Source organism: Copidosoma floridanum, unplaced genomic scaffold (genome assembly GCF_036245765.1).
Source record: "Copidosoma floridanum isolate Cflo_tuat_1 unplaced genomic scaffold, Cflo_Japanese_pri ptg000013l, whole genome shotgun sequence".
In the NCBI taxonomy this organism is placed as follows: Eukaryota; Metazoa; Arthropoda; class Insecta; order Hymenoptera; family Encyrtidae; genus Copidosoma; species Copidosoma floridanum.
Window position 1 is genome coordinate 30,286,315 of NW_028321890.1, and position 17,119 is coordinate 30,303,433.

Below are 17,119 nucleotides of genomic sequence, written 5' to 3' on the forward strand. Positions count from 1 at the left end.
GCATCAAGGAATGCGAAACCATTGTTCCGAACGACAAGCACTCGGAAGGGTTAAAGTACAAACAGAATGATGGTATACCGCCAGAATGCACGGTTAATCGATTCGTGTTGCAAATCGAGCTTAAGACAAAACAATTTCAGCTTTCTTCGATCTCGATGTACGGGATTCATCGTTAAGAGCACACGATTTTCTTCGGAGCGACCAGAAGATTCGAAAACAGTCTGACCAAGACGAAAAGGACGGGATTGTCAAGTGAAAAGAGGGAAAACCACCTGCGTACAAGTTAGGTCGAGTTTAAAAAAAAAAAAACGCCCAGCCGCATCATGTAGTTATCATTTCGGATCGATGCCAGTAAATAAAACAATACGTGAAAAAAAGCTCAGTATTGTTAAATGGCAGAGTGTTTGTATGAGGTTAGCAAAGAGCGGTGGCACATTACCAGATTGGCTCTCTCGCCTCCGCGTTTTGCATTCACGGGTCTTTTACATTCATGAAGTTTTTTTACGCGGCTGATTTGACTACAGTTGCTGTGAATGCGTGTTGGGCCAATGAGGCAACGGTTCCTGCTCTCTATAAACTACGACAGCTCTCTTGTTCTCTCCCGATTTGATTTGCATTGATTGGAGTGCTCCTTTTTTCCTGGTCTCTCTCTATGTATATATACGTATGTACGACGAAACAAATGAAATCTAGTGTAGATAGCCGTATGGGCTTGTTCTGGCGAGAGCGTCTCGTGGCGATTTTTCAAGCTTTCGGCTTCTCGTTTCTATACTCCTCCCCCGTTTGTTGGGTAAAATAGACAGCTCGAGACACGCAGGATTATTTGAAAATTGATTTTTACCAGAGAGCCCAAAAAAATTTTATCCCCCAGTTGTGAGTAAATAATTTGCGATTCATTTCAAATAATGTTAAGAAATTCGAGTAGAATCACTAAAACTGATTACAAGCTTACCAATTCTCACTTTATCATTATGGATCCTTTATATTATGTGATTGTTGCTCTTACCTCACGAATACGTCATTCTATTTATTCTGTATCGGGGAATTTCTGTGCAAAAAAAAAAAAAAAACTTGAGAATCAATTTTATCATATTATTTATACCTTCTCTTACCTTTATGGAGCAAATTTTTTTTTTTTTATTGCGTTCATACTCTGATTTGATGAAGACTATGGGATTTAAAAATTTTGTAGTAATATCTCAATTAGTCCGAGTACTAGAAGAATTTAAGTAATTAGCTAACCTCTAAAATAATGCAATTTTAGATAAAATAACATAAAACAACACACTAAGTCAAAAAATAAAAATTGCAGTGGTGCAGGTGCATAAATTTATAGTTCAAAGTTAAAAATACTTATTAGTTTGATGATAATTTTCGTTCGAAATTCTTTGTCAAATTATTACTTTTTAGGGCTGATTCGTATTATCATCGATTTATACGCTAATCCACGTAACAATTATTCAGCTTATATTACCTTCAACTAATAATATGTAACATCAAAGAATAATTTTAATGCCTAGGAGTCGATATTTATTTCATTCACACGTTTTTTTTTTAACTTAGAAAAATTTTATCCATGAAAAAATGTTGTATTAATTTATGGAAGTTAAAACAAATTATTAAATTTTGTAACGCCATTATTGATTTTTGTGTCAATTTTACATCATAACTATCAAATCGTAGCATAAATCTGTCCACTTGTTATATTGGTGCACACCATTCACAAATTATACCTCAAATCAGCCCTACTGTCGAGTACAAAGTTTTCCGAACGATTTTAGGGTCTAATCAACGGCACATGTTACATTTAGCCAAGATATGTTGTTCTCGGATGCTATAAAATCCACGATGTTGCAATGACCGTTGAGACTCATGTAGGCACAGACCGTGTACAAGGCCATCTCTAACTCGGGTGACGTACCAAGCAAGATGCACATCGTTTTCGTAGGCAACGATTCTAGAGTTTGATTTCCAAAGATTTTGTAGAAATGAAACGTAATCGCCGTGTTTTCTCCCTAGAAACATAATGCAACTATGTTAAACAGCTTTTTTTGACTAAAAACAAAAATAAATCAATGTAAGCGAAAATCAACGACACTTCGTGTCGTTTTAAAAAAATTTTTTTGTTTTGTTTTAGAAATCCATATAGGTTTAGACGGCAAAAGGCAAACTTACATTGTAACTCTTCAAACTCTGCGTCATCATCGGACTAACATTTTTAACCATTTTTTGTTTTTTCTCTTCTAGATGCATGGTGATCCAGTTGCTGAAAGTCCGGCCTAGAGAAATACCAACTTAAGTTTAAAATTTTTTACATCTTTAAAATAAGGTATGGGATCCTTGCATGTGTCCTTATTATTAATTATACCAGTGTACATTTTTTTACGAGACAAAATGAATGATTGTCATAAAGTTTGAAAACATGCGCTGACACAAATTCCCAGAACAGGTACATCCATCTCAAAAAAAGTATAATTTTTTTTCCTGCCAGAGTTTCCAGTAATAAAAAGATTTGGTATCACGTACCTTTGGAGTAGTCAGGTGTAGAGAAACGAGGTGTGCGATGTCCAAAGAAACGATGTACAAAAGCATTGTATGGCTCAAACCACAAGTTGCGCAGAGATTTCTTGTACTCGTCAAAGTCATTTTTGACGAAGCCTTTTTCGCCGAGAAAGCCCATCGCAGTCGAGAGTACGGTGGTGTTGAGAAATGTCTCAATCAGCAAGTTTTGGTCATTGAGCTCCACCTTTGTTTCGATTTTCTCTACCCCTGATTTTTGGTAGTACTTCTGGTAGATCGACAAAAAGCTTTTGATCGTTGGAATCTCAAAAGCTTCCGGCTTCACTGTGTATCTATTAATGACAACGAGGGCGAAAAAGTTGAAAGTGATTATGTTGAACCCTTAACCGATTCTTAAAATAATATAAGAATGAAAATAACAAAATGCTTACCCGATAATGTAATCGATAGGCAGAATGCCTGTTTCAAATATATCGATGTATTCAAAGGCATTGTTAACGTCATTGTTTAATAGATCACGAAACAAATTGGTCAGCTCCTCTTTGGTGGTTAATACATTTTCGACTTTTACTTTTGTTTCTGCAAAAAATAGAAAAAAATCGCCTAACTAGCTCGAAAAATTGTTTAGTTCAACATCAAGACGTGACGTTTTCGCTACAAGTGACATTTTATGGATTTTCCATGATCTGCTGTAGTCGTAAAAATTTAAAAAATTTATGTGTTATGCTGCATTTTCAAAAAGAACATCATACGAAAATATTATCCTGTACAGTTTATACTCTGTGATACTACTAGTATATATTCAATGCGTACAATTATAACGATGGTTTTAATAATATATTTAATAATGTTCAAGTGATGATTTCTATCTTTTTACTTTCAAGTCAATCATTGATTTATTATTTTTCGTGAAAACTTTCAAAATATCACTTATATTATGCTTGGCATTCATTATCATGTGAAGTAAACTTAAAAGGATCAGTGTAACAATTTTATGTACAAAATATACCTACGGTAAACAAAAAAGACCTTAGTTACTTACCTTCGTTTATATCTTGAACGATACTGTTCTCCTCTTGTTTCCCATCATCCATCAGATTTACAATCCATTCGTCATGTAAAGCCGAAACTCTAGTATTGAAAATATTATTTGCAGAAACGAGTCCAATGAGTACAACACTGTCACCATTCCTTTGAAACAAAATGTCCCCGTGCTGAACCTATGGAACACAAAAGTTGAATAAAACTATTTTTATCGATTTTTTGGAAAATACACATGCACCCAATGTTTACCGTGTAAAGATCATCATCAGCGATGCAAAATCTCGACCCTTGCAACAAAGCTGTGGCTAAGTAAGCTCTCTTCAACTTGTACTCACATACTGGTTTACTTGTTTCCAGGACTATGCTAAATCTAACTCTGGGGCCACCCGATGATGATTCACGTCTGTAGCCAACTAGCATGATTTCTGTATTTTCGTCAACTTCATTGAATTTGAGTAGATTCACGGCTCTCACGAATGGACTGAATTCCACTTTCCAGTTCAACCGCACGACGGCTATGTCATGTTCATCGGTACTAAAAATATTTTAAAGACTTGCATTAGTTTAAAAATCAATATGATTGTCAATAAATCTCTTACTCAAAGTTGTAGTCCGTGTGAATAAAAGTTTCATTTGTGCGGATTATCTTTGCCTTTTTGTCAACGTGTGAATTGCCACCAACAATAACATTGGGTTTATTTGAATCAAAACGATATAAACAGTGGGCGTTTGTTATGACATATTTATTGTTGACAAGTGCTCCAGAGCACCAAAATTTTGAACCGCTGGCCGTGATTGTTTCAACCAGTACGTAGAACGGAAACTCTCCACTTTTAATAGGGTTTCCTTGGAATTGGGCATTGGTTACTTTGAAACAATATATTACAATTTTTTAAATTTCGTAGTTTGTTTTTATTGATAGATTCAACTCTGCGTTACATTATGTGAAGATTAATATTAATTCAAGTAAAATTTTTGCATTACTAGTACGATCATCAAAATTAAATATTAAATTAACAATTTTTTTTACAGAAAATTCGAAACTAAAAGTACTTACCTTGAATCACCAAAAGGACGGTAAGAGTTTTTAAAAGACCCATCGTGACGAAGAAAGAAGATAGAAATGACATCCTTCAACTTTTTTGTTTGAAACTCAAAGTTATACAATATGCGGATCCTTAATACTCATTTGTAAATTAATTGTCAATACTTTATCGAGGATTTATTTTGTGATTATTTATTTTTGAAATTTTTTCAATAAAACATACTATAAAGTATTAATTTAAGTATTAATGTTTTAGAAAATTATAGGCCACAGCCATTGGTTGGAAAATATTACAATTGTATATACTTCATCAGGTGATTCTTCAAGATTAAAAAATTTACTATATAAATTAATCTGATATAATCGAAATGTTAAACAACAATTTGTTAGATCTTCAAAAAATTCGAGAAACTATTGGAGCATATAAATTTCGTTGACCACATAACCTATCAAAGATGAGAATATATTATACGGTGTATAATAAATTGTAGTTACTAATATATCATATATTATAATTTATCTTTACGGTGTCACTGAGAAATTTAATTAAAAAGCAACAAAATATTATTTACTTACAATCATTAAAAAAAAAAAAGGATTTATTCTTAATACAAGTTACCTTGTACGTTAATAGAACAGTAATCACTGAATTTACTCTTGGCTATGTTACCTAAAAAACGATTATATCAAAAATCTTAACTCAATATTTTTTGCAGATAGTAGCTTGTTCAACAACACTTGCTTTGTTTTATAGTGAGTTGTCAAGTTTATTTTTATTTTAACTTCTTATACTATTTATTTAACTTAAATTTCTACAAACTTAAACACACATTAGCTGCTTGCTACACCTACATAATCATACTTAGAAAATTTTGTCATGAGCTAAAAAAAAATTATTTTAAACAAAGAAAAACGTTATCTGCACGGTGTAAAGCGGACGAAGTATATGTATTTACTGTTAAAATCGTTTTAGTACTTATAATCCGTGTCAAGATAACAGGAGTTCATAATATGACAGTTGACATTTGTTCAGCAATGGGTTAGTGATAAGCAATGAATTTATCAACAGTCCAATGAAAACTTGTATGCACTAAGTTGGAGGAAAATATCCGCAGTGGGAAAATGGAGGCCGGTAATGCGAGAAACTTCTTTGTAAAACTCTTGTGTTAAGAGTAATTGTACTTACCTAGGTAAAAAATTTTCACTCTGTTGATATTATTGTGTTAAAAAAGACGATTCCTTAAAATTATGGTCCTACTTATTACATTATATTATAAATAACTTAACTCCAGAAGTCGAATTTAATTAATACCATGAGTTTTTAAAGGCAATATCTAAAAAATCACGCCATCAATAAATTTTACATACGCATAATTTAAGGTTTGCATCAGATTAGTTCAAACTGTCCTTGGTTTGTTCGTAAGTAATTGTTGTTTCAAAGAAAATTACGCTACTTGGATTTCTCAAAAGTTAGTTTTAACAACGCACTTGCCATTGTCCACCCATCAGCACGCTCAAGTAGACGAAAGAGAAATTCAATGTCTATTGTATCTTGAATAAATCATGATGAGAAATTAAATTCACAAGAATGATTCGCATTCACTAATGTGATAAAAAAAATTTATCTTATTTATTGATGGTCAAGGGGAAGAGTGAAATAGAGAAAAAGTTTCAATAAACAATTTCAAAAATTCATAATTTTTTATCAGTGGTTATAAATGCCTTCATGTTATTACTTTTATTACACTTCATTTTTTTATAAAATGCAATAATCTTTTAAATTTTCTTTTTTTTTTATTTCTATCTCTCATGCATAACATGCTTTTTTACAAGACCAGAATAAGATGTGTAGTGAAACACAAGTGGAAAAATTCAGAGAAAAAATTTTACAAGCACTCGTTGAAAACTTTTCTCTTGGAAACATAACTTCAAATGAATAAGAGCCATAGCTTTGGTCAATATCTTTTTTAATAAGTTCTCGATATCACTAAATGTAAGGAATATAGTAAAAATAATGTTCTGTTTAGTAGACTTATGAAAAAATAACGCCCAAAGAAAGTAATGAAATTTAGTTTGCACCAAAAAGTTGTTTAAAGTTGATAATTTTTTTTTAACAGTTTGAAGTTACGTATTTTTAGCACTTAACAGAATTACAGCTCCCGTGGAGCAAATTTGAATAATCTTCTAAGCTGTCACTTTTCTGAATTCTAATCTGAGCCATGTCATTTGTGAACTAAGTATGTTTCCTGAATAATTTTTGTACTTAGCCCAGAGGATATCTTGTCAAGTAAGTTACGTAGTTCTCAGTTTTTATAAATTTCAAGACATTGCAATGAACGTAAGGATTCACGTATGCACATATCGTATATAAGGCTATCTCTAACTCGGGTGGTAGGCCAACCACGATTATTCTCGGTTCGTACATCTGTGGTGTTTTTTCAGTATCCCTGCAGATATATTTGATCAATACCCCTCTAGTCACCTAAAAACATCATACAGATTCATTACAATTTTTGAATAGATAACGAAAGAGACTATACAACTCCTTCTCAGTAATTGAAACATTTTTAGTTTCAACGTTTGATGCTGTGAAGAAAAATATTTTTTTATTACCTTCTATTTCACTGTACACTTTTTTTTACAAGTTTACAAGCGATTTCAAAAATGAGCAAAGTTTACATGGGTAAAAAGTAAAGCGAGGAAATGATAATTTTTTTTTTTTAATCTGAAAAAGATCTAATTATCCTTATTTAAAATATAATTAAAATTAATGTTTAATAATGAAATGTACATTTCTCTAAACTCAGCTTGTGTTTTTACACAGCTTTTCGAATAAACACTAAACAAAATTTAGAACTTGCTAACAAAATTTTTTTCACGTAAGAGGAACTCACAATTGTTCATTGCTTAATTTAAAATTCTATTTACAAATTATAAAATTAACAAAACCAACACTTACCTGGGAATGTATCGTTAACTATGCCATCAATCCATTTGTCATGGTGCAACGAAACCCGAGTGATGAAAGTCTTGTTCCTAGAAACGAGTCCAGTAAGTACCGCACTGCTACCATGTTTTTGAAACAAGATGTCCCCATGTTGAACCTAAGAAGTATACATAATTTTGAATAAATCATTTGAACCACTTGTCGGTAAAACGAATGCACATAAAACACTTACCCTGTAATACTTGGTGTCAGAGAGACAAAATCTTGATTCATTTAACGGAGCTATATTTAAATAGGTTTCCTTCAGGTCGTAATGACAAACATCTGGATTTTTTATTACAACTTCATAATATCTTACTTTTGGACCTCCTGAAGATTCACGTCGATAGCCGACCAACGTAATTTTTCTTAAATTAATTTCATCGGTTTTAAGTAGATCCACGCCCTTTACAGTTGAGCTGAATTCCACATTCCAATTCAATCGCACGGCAGCAACGTCATTTTCATCAGTACTGAAAATATTTACCATTTTCAGTTAGGCTTGAATTAGTTTAAAAATCAGTATTATTGTGAATGAATCTCTTACTCAAATTTATAGTCCGTGTGAATAAAAGTTTCATTTGTGCGGATTATCTTTGCCTTTTTGTCAATGTGTGAATTGCCACCAACAATAACATTGGGTTTATTTGAATCAAAACGATATAAACAGTGGGCGTTTGTTATGACATATTTATTGTTGACAAGTGCTCCAGAGCACCAAAATTTTGAACCGCTGGCCGTGATTGTTTCAACCAGTACGTAGAACGGAAGCTGTTCTATGTTAATTATTGCTCCTTCGTATTGGGCACTAGTAACTTTTAACAAAAATATATTATTAACTATTTAATTGTAATAATTTATTTGCATTAATTGATTTTCTTTTAATTTATAAGTCAGGATTGCAGCGTAATAAATTTTTTAAAAGTTCAAAGGATAAATTGTGTTGTTATTTATTTACTATTATTTATTTTTTTTTTTTTTAGTAACTCAGTCAATTTTACTAAAAATAATGATAGATTATTTTTTATAACTAACATAAAGCTAAAATATTTTTACACAAAAAGAATTCCAAGTATAAGTTATTAGCTTAATAATTTCATTAGCAGAATATTTCAATAAATAGTTCTTACCTTGAATTACCAAAAGGGCAGCAAGAGTTTTTAATAGAGCCATCCTGACAAAGAAAGAAGGTACAAATAACATTTATTTACACTGTTTATTTTTAACTATGAGTTATTGTTATCAATTAAATTTATATTATTGTATTGAAAATTTGTTGTATTGTTATACGTTATTAAAAAATGTTATTGTTAGAAAGTAACATAAATAGTGAAGTGATATTGATACTATCATCATAGTATAAATACGTTTAACAGCAAACATTTTTAATGTTTATTCTTTATTATACGTAACTAGGAAATTATTTAAGATTTTAATAGTTATAATTAATACATTTTATAAATCTTATACGTGCATATACTCTGGATACGTACATTTTTGTTTCCCACGAACACAATAGAAGACAAGGATGGATTACTTGAGTGAGAAGCGCATGACGTATTTTATCTATAAACAGACATTGTTATTAAACCTGGTAATACTAGAACATGAAACAAAACATGTTTTGATATCTAACGGTTAAAAAATAATACTGGACACTTTTTTGTTCATCACTTAACAATAAATAACATGGATGGAATGCTTTAAAGTTCTGAGGTTATTGGGTGTCTAATAATTATAATAATCTACTTAGAAAACTAAATAGAATTATCGACTAAACTTTGGTGTAACTTGTAACTTTGGTGGAGATATGTAGATTACACCTTGTAGTTTAATAAAATATGACTCATATTTATTAATCTAAAAATAGTACCCTTGTACAAAGACTTACCTTTTGATGTCCAGGATTATAACAATATATAATAGTTTATAGAACAACAGTTGTTTTATTGTACTTGGAGTTTAAGGTGTTGATTTTTATTTTTTACTGTCTAATGATGTGATGGAACATACGTGAATCGTTACTTATATTTAAATAAAAACAGTAAACTTTGGTAAAAATTATTTAAAGTTGATCAAAAATAATTATTTAAAGTTTTTAAAAACAAAGAAAAAGCGATATCCGTGTAGTTTGAAGTCGTGAAAGCAAATGTATGTACGATAGAAATGATTGCTACATTTGAAATTTGTATCAAGATAACATTAGTTAATGACATTATAATGGATGTAACGATTAGTCAAGGGTTTGCAGAAAGGTTTAACGAAAATGTGAAATGCTCTCCCTTTCGTTTAAGCTACGATTAGAAACAAGGACTTGTATCTTTATTCCAAAGGTTCCCACCTGGGAATGATTTTTCGAGAATGGTGGACTCAACGGCTCCCTTACAGCCAACGACATGAGCTGAGAATCCAAATAAATATTTTAATAATTCTAATAATTTTGTGACAAACTGTGATTACCCATCAAAGTATTTTGATATCATTGTAAGCATAAGCATCCTAAGAAAATAAATCGTTCAAATATATATGTACGTTGTCTGGTCACCCTGATTTTTCCTTCATCTTTAATAGATTAATTTATTTTTTGACATATTTATGGTTTTTGTAAGTTATTTTTTTTGTGTTTTTTAATTTTTACTTACATTTTGTAGTGTTTTGTTTATAACGTTAGAGCTTACGTTATATTTTGAATGAAAATTTTTTTTTTCTAATTAATTGTTTTATACATCGTTTCATACAAGTATGGCATTGGAAATCAAAACACCCTTACTAATAACAAATATTAGTGTATATTATAAAAAAGCATCAACAGAATTGAATTCTACAGAGTTTTTTTAAAATATTTTTTTATTTCTTGAATTTATGAATATAATAAAGGCAAAATTATTTACTCAACAATATCATGGAATTGGATCGTGAACTTTGAAGGCTGATTTGCATGACAAATCATGATTTTAAGCTGTTTTCGCATTTTCAAGATCTGATCGTAATTATTTAGTAACTTTCTAGCCACCGCAGATCTTTTGGCAAAAATCCTGACTAGTGTATCTTTGAATTCTCTGAATCTTGCTTCGGAGTCGTATTCCTTATTTAACTCCAGCTCACACCTGTCGACGTTCAATCTGACGATTTTCTCGTCCAGCTTTTTGTTATTTTGCTGCATACACAACACTTCCTCGCTAACGCTGCTCAGTTTCTCTTCCCACTCTTTCACGAGCTGTTGAATGCAAATAAAATTAAAAATGACCAAATTCGCTGGTACTTTATGATTAAAGTTTAATTTATTATGCTTGTAATACTCATCAATGGATTCTTCCTTACAGTATTTTTATTAAGTAAACAAAAAAAATTCTAACATTACTTAATATAGGAAAGTATTGTTCTTTTGAGTGATTCGATGCGTAATTTTAGTAAAATTGTAGAAAAATCTCCGGACCCACCTTCTCTAGATTCCTGCGCTTCCCCTCTACGCTTCTCTGCAACTTCATCTCCGTTTTATCGTCTGCCTTGCCGATCCTTTTCCTCCTCAGGTACTCCTGAACCTCCCTCGTCACGTTGGCCATTCTCACGTAGTGCAGCATCGTGGCCATGTGATCCATCCTCATCCCCATACAGCGGTGCTCCCACTCCTCGAGTAGGATACCTCGGCTGAACTCCAGGTTGCGCTCGATCTCGCGTATCTTCTTTCCACCCGCGGTGACGAGCGCCTCGTTGACCCGATCAAGGCCGCGCCGTGGCACCACGATCGCGTGCTGCAGATCCCGATCCAGACTGCCAACCAACGGCTCGTCCTCCACTTGACCCATTTTCAAAACCAGTTGCAGCTCGGTGTTAAGGTCAGCCTCGGTTCGCTGGACGCGTGATTGTTTCAACTGATCGCCCATCGACGCGATCGAGACGTGTAACGACGACTGCCGGAGGGACAAGCTCGATACGATGCTGGCTGCCACTCCGAGATTCCGCTCTACCGATCTAAGCTTCAGCTCGTGGTCGATCTGGCCAAACGTTCGTGGAATTATTGGTTTGGCCGATCTATCGAGGATGAATTACCTTCAGACGTCTCAGATGCACGAGGCTTTCCCAGTGGGGGGTTTCGATGGACTGGTGCAGGGCAGCAGGGTGGACATCCAAAATGTCCAGGTGTCTCATGTAGTCCAAGCCTTCCGACGTCACGTACGGCAGCTTCACCCTCGACTTGATACTCCTACCTAGGTCCAGACCCTCGATGGCCGAGGTGTTCTTCAAAGCGACCCGCGGTCGCCTCCTGTACTGCTGGAACAGCCCTGCGACGGCCTTCTTCCCCAACCCAGGGAACTCGCTCTGGGCTTTCTTCTCCATCAGCTTGTCCCTGGACTGCAAGTCTTCGTACTGGCTCAGCAGCTCCTGCTCCACGTTCTTGATGGTTTGTATTTCCTCCTCGATCGTCGCTGACTCTTGGTACTTTGCGTTCATCCGGGCTTTCACTTCGTTGGCTTCTTTCAGCTCGTTCAACCGATGTACGTGACGCACATAGTACCGCACGTACCGCAAATTGAGTTGCTGTATCGCCGACTCCACTTGGATTTTCAGCTGAAAGCGCCACGTGGAAAAGTAGCTACTACCTCGTTCGCATTTTCTCGAATCTTTGATACTCACCAAGTGAAACTCCAAAAGCCGCGAGTTGAACTTTTCAATGCTCTCGTCGAGCGTAGCGTTGACCTTTGCGTAGTCGGTTCGTAAAATTGCCTGGTATTTTTGCCGTTGCGTCGTTAGGTGGTCCAACTCTTGTTGGTACGTTTTGACCGCGAGAGCGTCTCCCTCCGTGTAGTCATCGGGTGATTTTCCAATGGCCAGACATTCGGGTTTTTCCGGGTCTTTTTTGATTATGTCCTCCCAGCGAACCTCCAGTACGCCGTCCATCATCGCTTGCAATGCTCGCTCGCGAAAATCATCTGCCAGCCTTGCCAGTCTGGCTCTCTCCTCTTCTGCCGTCTGTGTGGGTAAGTTTTTCCTCATCACTCGATTCTAGCTGTTCCCTAGGGTAACTCACCTGTTTGTCCAAGATGTCTTGATAAGAGCGCGTTACGTATGGTCTCGTGGTCAACTCGCGATCTGTCACTTCGACAATGGATTCGGGTATCTCTTTCGCTTGCCACTCGGGATGCGTGGCTTTTGTCTCGACGTACTCGTTGAACATGGACTCGAGCTCGGAAGCAATGAACAGAACCCGATCCACGCGCTCGTGGATCAAGCTCATCTCCCGCTCCTTCATGGATTGAATGTCAGCAAAATGCTTGTTGAAGTGCTCTCGTAGTCTCATCGTGTCCTTGACAATATTGTGATTGTCGCGCACGAATTGCGAGTAAGCGTAGATCTTGAATTGGGAACAGTAGAGAGCACAGGGTTCGATGAAACGGTGAGTTGTCATACCTGCGTTCATAATACGGGAGTAGTAATTGTACGTGCAATTAAACTGTGTTTTGGTGAAGTTTTGAGATAATTCTTCATCTTCTTGTGCTTTGTGTACCTTACCTTCGTAGAAATTTCTGAAAGTCTCTGGTTCGCCTTCATGGGAAATGTCATCGATAGCTGGTTCCGTACTGTTCCTTCTGACTTTGGACTGCTTGTCGAACTCAATCCTGAGTTCGGCATCGGTACGAGTGTCCCAAGGAAAAACATTATCCTCGCCCGTCAACTCGACTACGATGTCGCGCAAAACCCGAGCGTATTCAAAAACGTCCAACGTCTTGGCACTTTCCTTGGACATCGCGTAATTGGTGACTTCCGTGTCGTCGAAAATTCCGAAAATCGATCGACCCAGTATTTTCTGGGATTCCCAGAATTTGCTCCTGATCCATCCAGAGACCCGGTCCATCTCGAGCATGTTGAACCCCAGCTCGTGCCTGACCTCTTCGCGCTCGTCCTTTGCCCTCTTGATCTTTTTCTCCCGGTAGACGTTGTCCAGCTCAAACGCCAAGGTTGGTAGCTTCTTTGATTCAGCAGAGATCTCGTTCTTGTCCAACAGATCGACAACTCGATTCTTCAGGGCAGTAAAACTTTGCACCAGAGACTCTTTCTTGTCAGCAAAGATTTTGGTTTCCTCTTCGATCCGTTTTTGCTCCTTCCACACGGTCCACGGAACATTGGGCGATTTTGTGGAGTCGTCAAAAATCCGCACCGGCTGAGATAATACCTCTATAACCTTGGTACTCAATTTTTTCTTATCGTCCATTCTAGCTCCGTAATCGTCAAAGTCCAAACGGCCAAATTCTTGCAAATTTTCGTATCTATCATCCAAGACTGGACCAACTGTGGACTTGTGGTATCTTACCGCGACCAGAGAACCATCGGCACCAAGAGCTACCATCGAGTCACCAGTTGAATCGATGATTACCTTAGATACGCCAAGGTCGCTCGGATGGTGAGTCATAATGCGCGAATGGTGCCTTTTTTTGGTCACATCCCTAACGACCACAAGACCATCAGCAGCGCTGGTGACGAGCCATTTTCCACTTATAGATATTTCTATTTGCCTCACGTGGTGCTCAGCCGAAGTGACATCGGACAGGATTATGCTTTTCCAGTCATTGGTTCTGAAGTACGTCAACTTTTTGGTCAAATAAGGTGAACCAACAAAGACGCCAGTTTCACTGGGGACGCAGTGCAATCGTTGGTAAAAGTTTGAATGAGGAAAGATTTTCAGGGTGTTCTGGAACTTCGAAGCGCCACTAGGGAGAAAGTAGAGTGACAGCTTGTATCCGAATTTTGGAACAACTGTCTTGCTTTGGAGAACGAAAAGTCTCAGGCCCGCGTCTGTGTCGAACAACATGACGTCGACCACTTTGGAAGCTACGTTCAACTGCGCTACGATGCTTATCGCTTTCGCACAGGAGACGTCGAAGAGGAAGCACGACCCAGTGATCTTTTGACAAGTTGCTAGGAATCTGGAATACGAATCGATCCAATGAACAATTCACGTGATCGGTTTTTTCACCATTGACTTCTCAAACGAGCAACTCTTACCGGTTCTACTACACGAACCTTCCAGAGGTCGAGAATTTCAGGAGATCCAGCGCCTGCAGCTGCACCCAACAGCTTCCAAGTACCGCCGGCTTCCGACAGTTGATGAAACTCACAAACGACACCTCGCCCTCATCGGAGCCAACTACCACGAGGGGGTACTCCGGATGCGACAGTACGGCCGCGGCAAGTCCCCTGAGCGCCAGAGGAACCCTCGAGACCTCGACACCCACGTCCATCCGAATGACCGAGAGCTCCATGGAGCCATCCATCGCGACAACGTGATCGTCCCAGGGACGTACGAAATCGACAAATCGATACTTCCCACCGACGAACTGTTTCTCGGCCAGGCTCGCGGGCTGCTCCAAGTCATCCACAAAGTTCACCTGTACAACGTGACCTTCGATGGTGACGAAGAATACTCGATCGTCGCGGTACGGGTGTGAGGTGAGGGCGCAGGGGTGCGTATCGATCTTCTCGAGCCACACCTTGGCCCAAAAATCGGCGTCGCGTCTGCGGTAGTAGCAAATCTGGCAGAAGGTCGTTCGCAGCACGATTCCACCGCGATACCAGCACACAGCCACCGGTTCGATGTCGACGCACTCGACACAGCGCTGAGACTGCACGATGCGTCTGAGGCCGTTGCCCTTCGAGTCGCAGAGGTAAACGTGTCCGTCCCTGTCGACGATGGCCAGGAGGTCGTTCAAGTCCGGGCACCAAGCTACGTCCTTGACGGGCTCTTTCTTAGGAAGGACCACGTCGTTTTCGTGCATAAGCACAGTGGAGTCGCAAATCGTCGCCTCCCAGGTTATTAGCCTTCCCGATTTGTTGCCGATCTGATGAGTCGTTTGGTTATACGATGGATCTCAAATCATGCATTTAATTGTCAAAATTGGAAAGAAAAATCCCATCCAATTCTACCTGGGCGACGAACAGTGGTGTCGAATAGTTGACCCTCAAGGTTTGGCCGTACTCCTCGGCGTCGTGGATGGGCGTGTGGACGCTGGCGATCTTCTCACCGGTTCGCCACGACCAGATGCTCAGTCGGAAGCCGAACATCGAGCCCAGGGACACGAAAAAGTCCCCGGCAAAGACGCTGGCCAGGTACACGTAGCTGGTGCCCTTCAGGCACTCGCTTATCTTCGTCATCGATGGGTAAGCGTAAACGTGGATCCGAGGCTTGACGTGTTTATCCGCGAAGGCGAACACTTTGTGCCTTGAATGAAAAACGAAGAATAACAGGACACGCTAACTACCGATCGGGGATATCAATTTGCCGATCGCTAAGCGGGCACGACGAGATAGTCCCGATTTTCGTCGCGATAAAAATGCACGACGTCGTAAATGAGAGAGAGAGAGAGAGAGAAAGGAGGGGGGGCAGGGTCCCACAAGAAAATCACTTAGCCTCCCTTCATAGCTGCGTTTATTGTGTACTCGAAGTATTACCGTAAGTGGCCAGCGAGGCACGAGACGCCCGAAGCCATGGCGTCGTCGGCCGGACGGACCAAGCGCAGCCTGTTGGTTGTTACATCGAGGAAGACGAGGTGCAGGCCCGCCGAGCACCAACCGAGCACGTCCCGGCCGATCCAGGTGACTTCCGATAAACTTCCGCCACCACGTAGCCATGCCGTGCGCCAGACTTTCTCCTCCTCCTCCTCCTTCTCCATCGTCTCTCCTTGCCGAGTCGAGCTCATTAATTATATGATCGGCATGAAATTACTTAATGACCCAAAGGGCCCCTCTTCCTTTTCTCTCTAAGCTCTCTAAACGCTCCCTCTCTCTTCGGTGGTATACTGCACTCTCTGTATATATATACAATCGAAGGAGTAGGTAAACGCTGGCCTACTATCGGAGTCTTGGTGCGCTCACGCGTCCCAGTCAATAGTATGGTTATAGAGAGCGGGCGATGTTCAAGAGATCGGCTTCTTCTTCTTCTGCTGTGCCATGCATGACGATCATAGCGAAGTTAGCTGGTGATGAGGATGATTGCCGATTTTCAAACACTTTTTTTATTTTCTCTTACATATACATGGTATTTACATGCGTGACGTGTTAATACGCCTGTATAACGTTTGGTGATCGGTGGTTACTATGGTACACGCTGTGGGAGATAAATGGGGAGGAGCTGACAAAGTTTGGATTTAATTAGGCCTACCGAGTCTAATTGACAGTGTTGGGGACGATCGAAGCGATTGGTATGGAGTTTGAGGGAGAACAACGCGTTTTACGCTGTTTCGACTTTCCCAAGGTACATTTTTGTGTTTGATACCGATCAGTTTGTATTTACCGATCTTGGAACGTTAATTTATTAAAAGGGCATTACAATTAAAAAAAAAAAAAAAAAAAAAAAAAACCTCTTGGTATACAGGTACACCTGCACACAAACAAATCAAATTGAAACGCGGTGGCTATCTAGAGGGAGAGAGGGGAAGAACGGCCTGTGCATCGTCAGCGCCATCAGCAATCATTTATATATCAGCATAACGTATCCATCATCTCCCTGGCTCTGATGGCAGGATCCTCTC

The 17,119-nt window shown here is 38.1% G+C and overlaps 2 protein-coding genes across 2 annotated transcripts; both read right to left on the minus strand.

Annotated features, from left to right (window-relative positions):
- Positions 1-1,605: 1,605 nt before the first annotated feature.
- On the minus strand, positions 1,606-8,768 carry LOC106640757 (uncharacterized). The gene is made up of 8 exons (XM_089590801.1): positions 8,726-8,768; positions 8,143-8,410; positions 3,814-4,099; positions 3,563-3,740; positions 2,952-3,099; positions 2,527-2,852; positions 2,176-2,279; positions 1,606-2,015 (listed from the first exon to the last, which is right to left on the minus strand). The coding sequence occupies exons 1-8, from the start codon at positions 8,766-8,768 to the stop codon at positions 1,785-1,787; spliced, it is 1,584 nt and encodes a 527-aa protein (XP_089446927.1). The 3' UTR covers positions 1,606-1,784.
- Positions 8,769-10,482: 1,714 nt separating this feature from the next.
- Positions 10,483-16,261, minus strand: LOC106640759 (cilia- and flagella-associated protein 43). The gene is made up of 9 exons (XM_089590802.1): positions 16,041-16,261; positions 15,516-15,810; positions 14,616-15,430; positions 13,107-14,518; positions 12,625-13,004; positions 12,231-12,566; positions 11,646-12,164; positions 11,036-11,590; positions 10,483-10,812 (listed from the first exon to the last, which is right to left on the minus strand). The coding sequence occupies exons 1-9, from the start codon at positions 16,259-16,261 to the stop codon at positions 10,483-10,485; spliced, it is 4,863 nt and encodes a 1,620-aa protein (XP_089446928.1).
- Between the last annotated feature and the right edge of the window lie 858 nt (positions 16,262-17,119).

Coding starts and splice junctions, on each gene's coding strand:
- LOC106640757 (XM_089590801.1), bottom strand. CDS start 8,768: ATGGCTCTATTAAAAACTCTTGCTGCCCTTTTGGTAATTCAAG. Junction 3,741..3,813: donor CTGATGATGATCTTTACACG/GTAAACATTGGG, acceptor TGTGTTCCATAG/GTTCAGCACGGGGACATTTT. Junction 2,280..2,526: donor TACACCTGACTACTCCAAAG/GTACGTGATACC, acceptor GTATTTCTCTAG/GCCGGACTTTCAGCAACTGG.
- LOC106640759 (XM_089590802.1), bottom strand. CDS start 16,261: ATGGAGAAGGAGGAGGAGGAGGAGAAAGTCTGGCGCACGGCATGGCTA. Junction 15,811..16,040: donor TGCCTCGCTGGCCACTTACG/GTAATACTTCGA, acceptor TTTTCATTCAAG/GCACAAAGTGTTCGCCTTCG. Junction 13,005..13,106: donor TTTCAGAAATTTCTACGAAG/GTAAGGTACACA, acceptor TTATGAACGCAG/GTATGACAACTCACCGTTTC.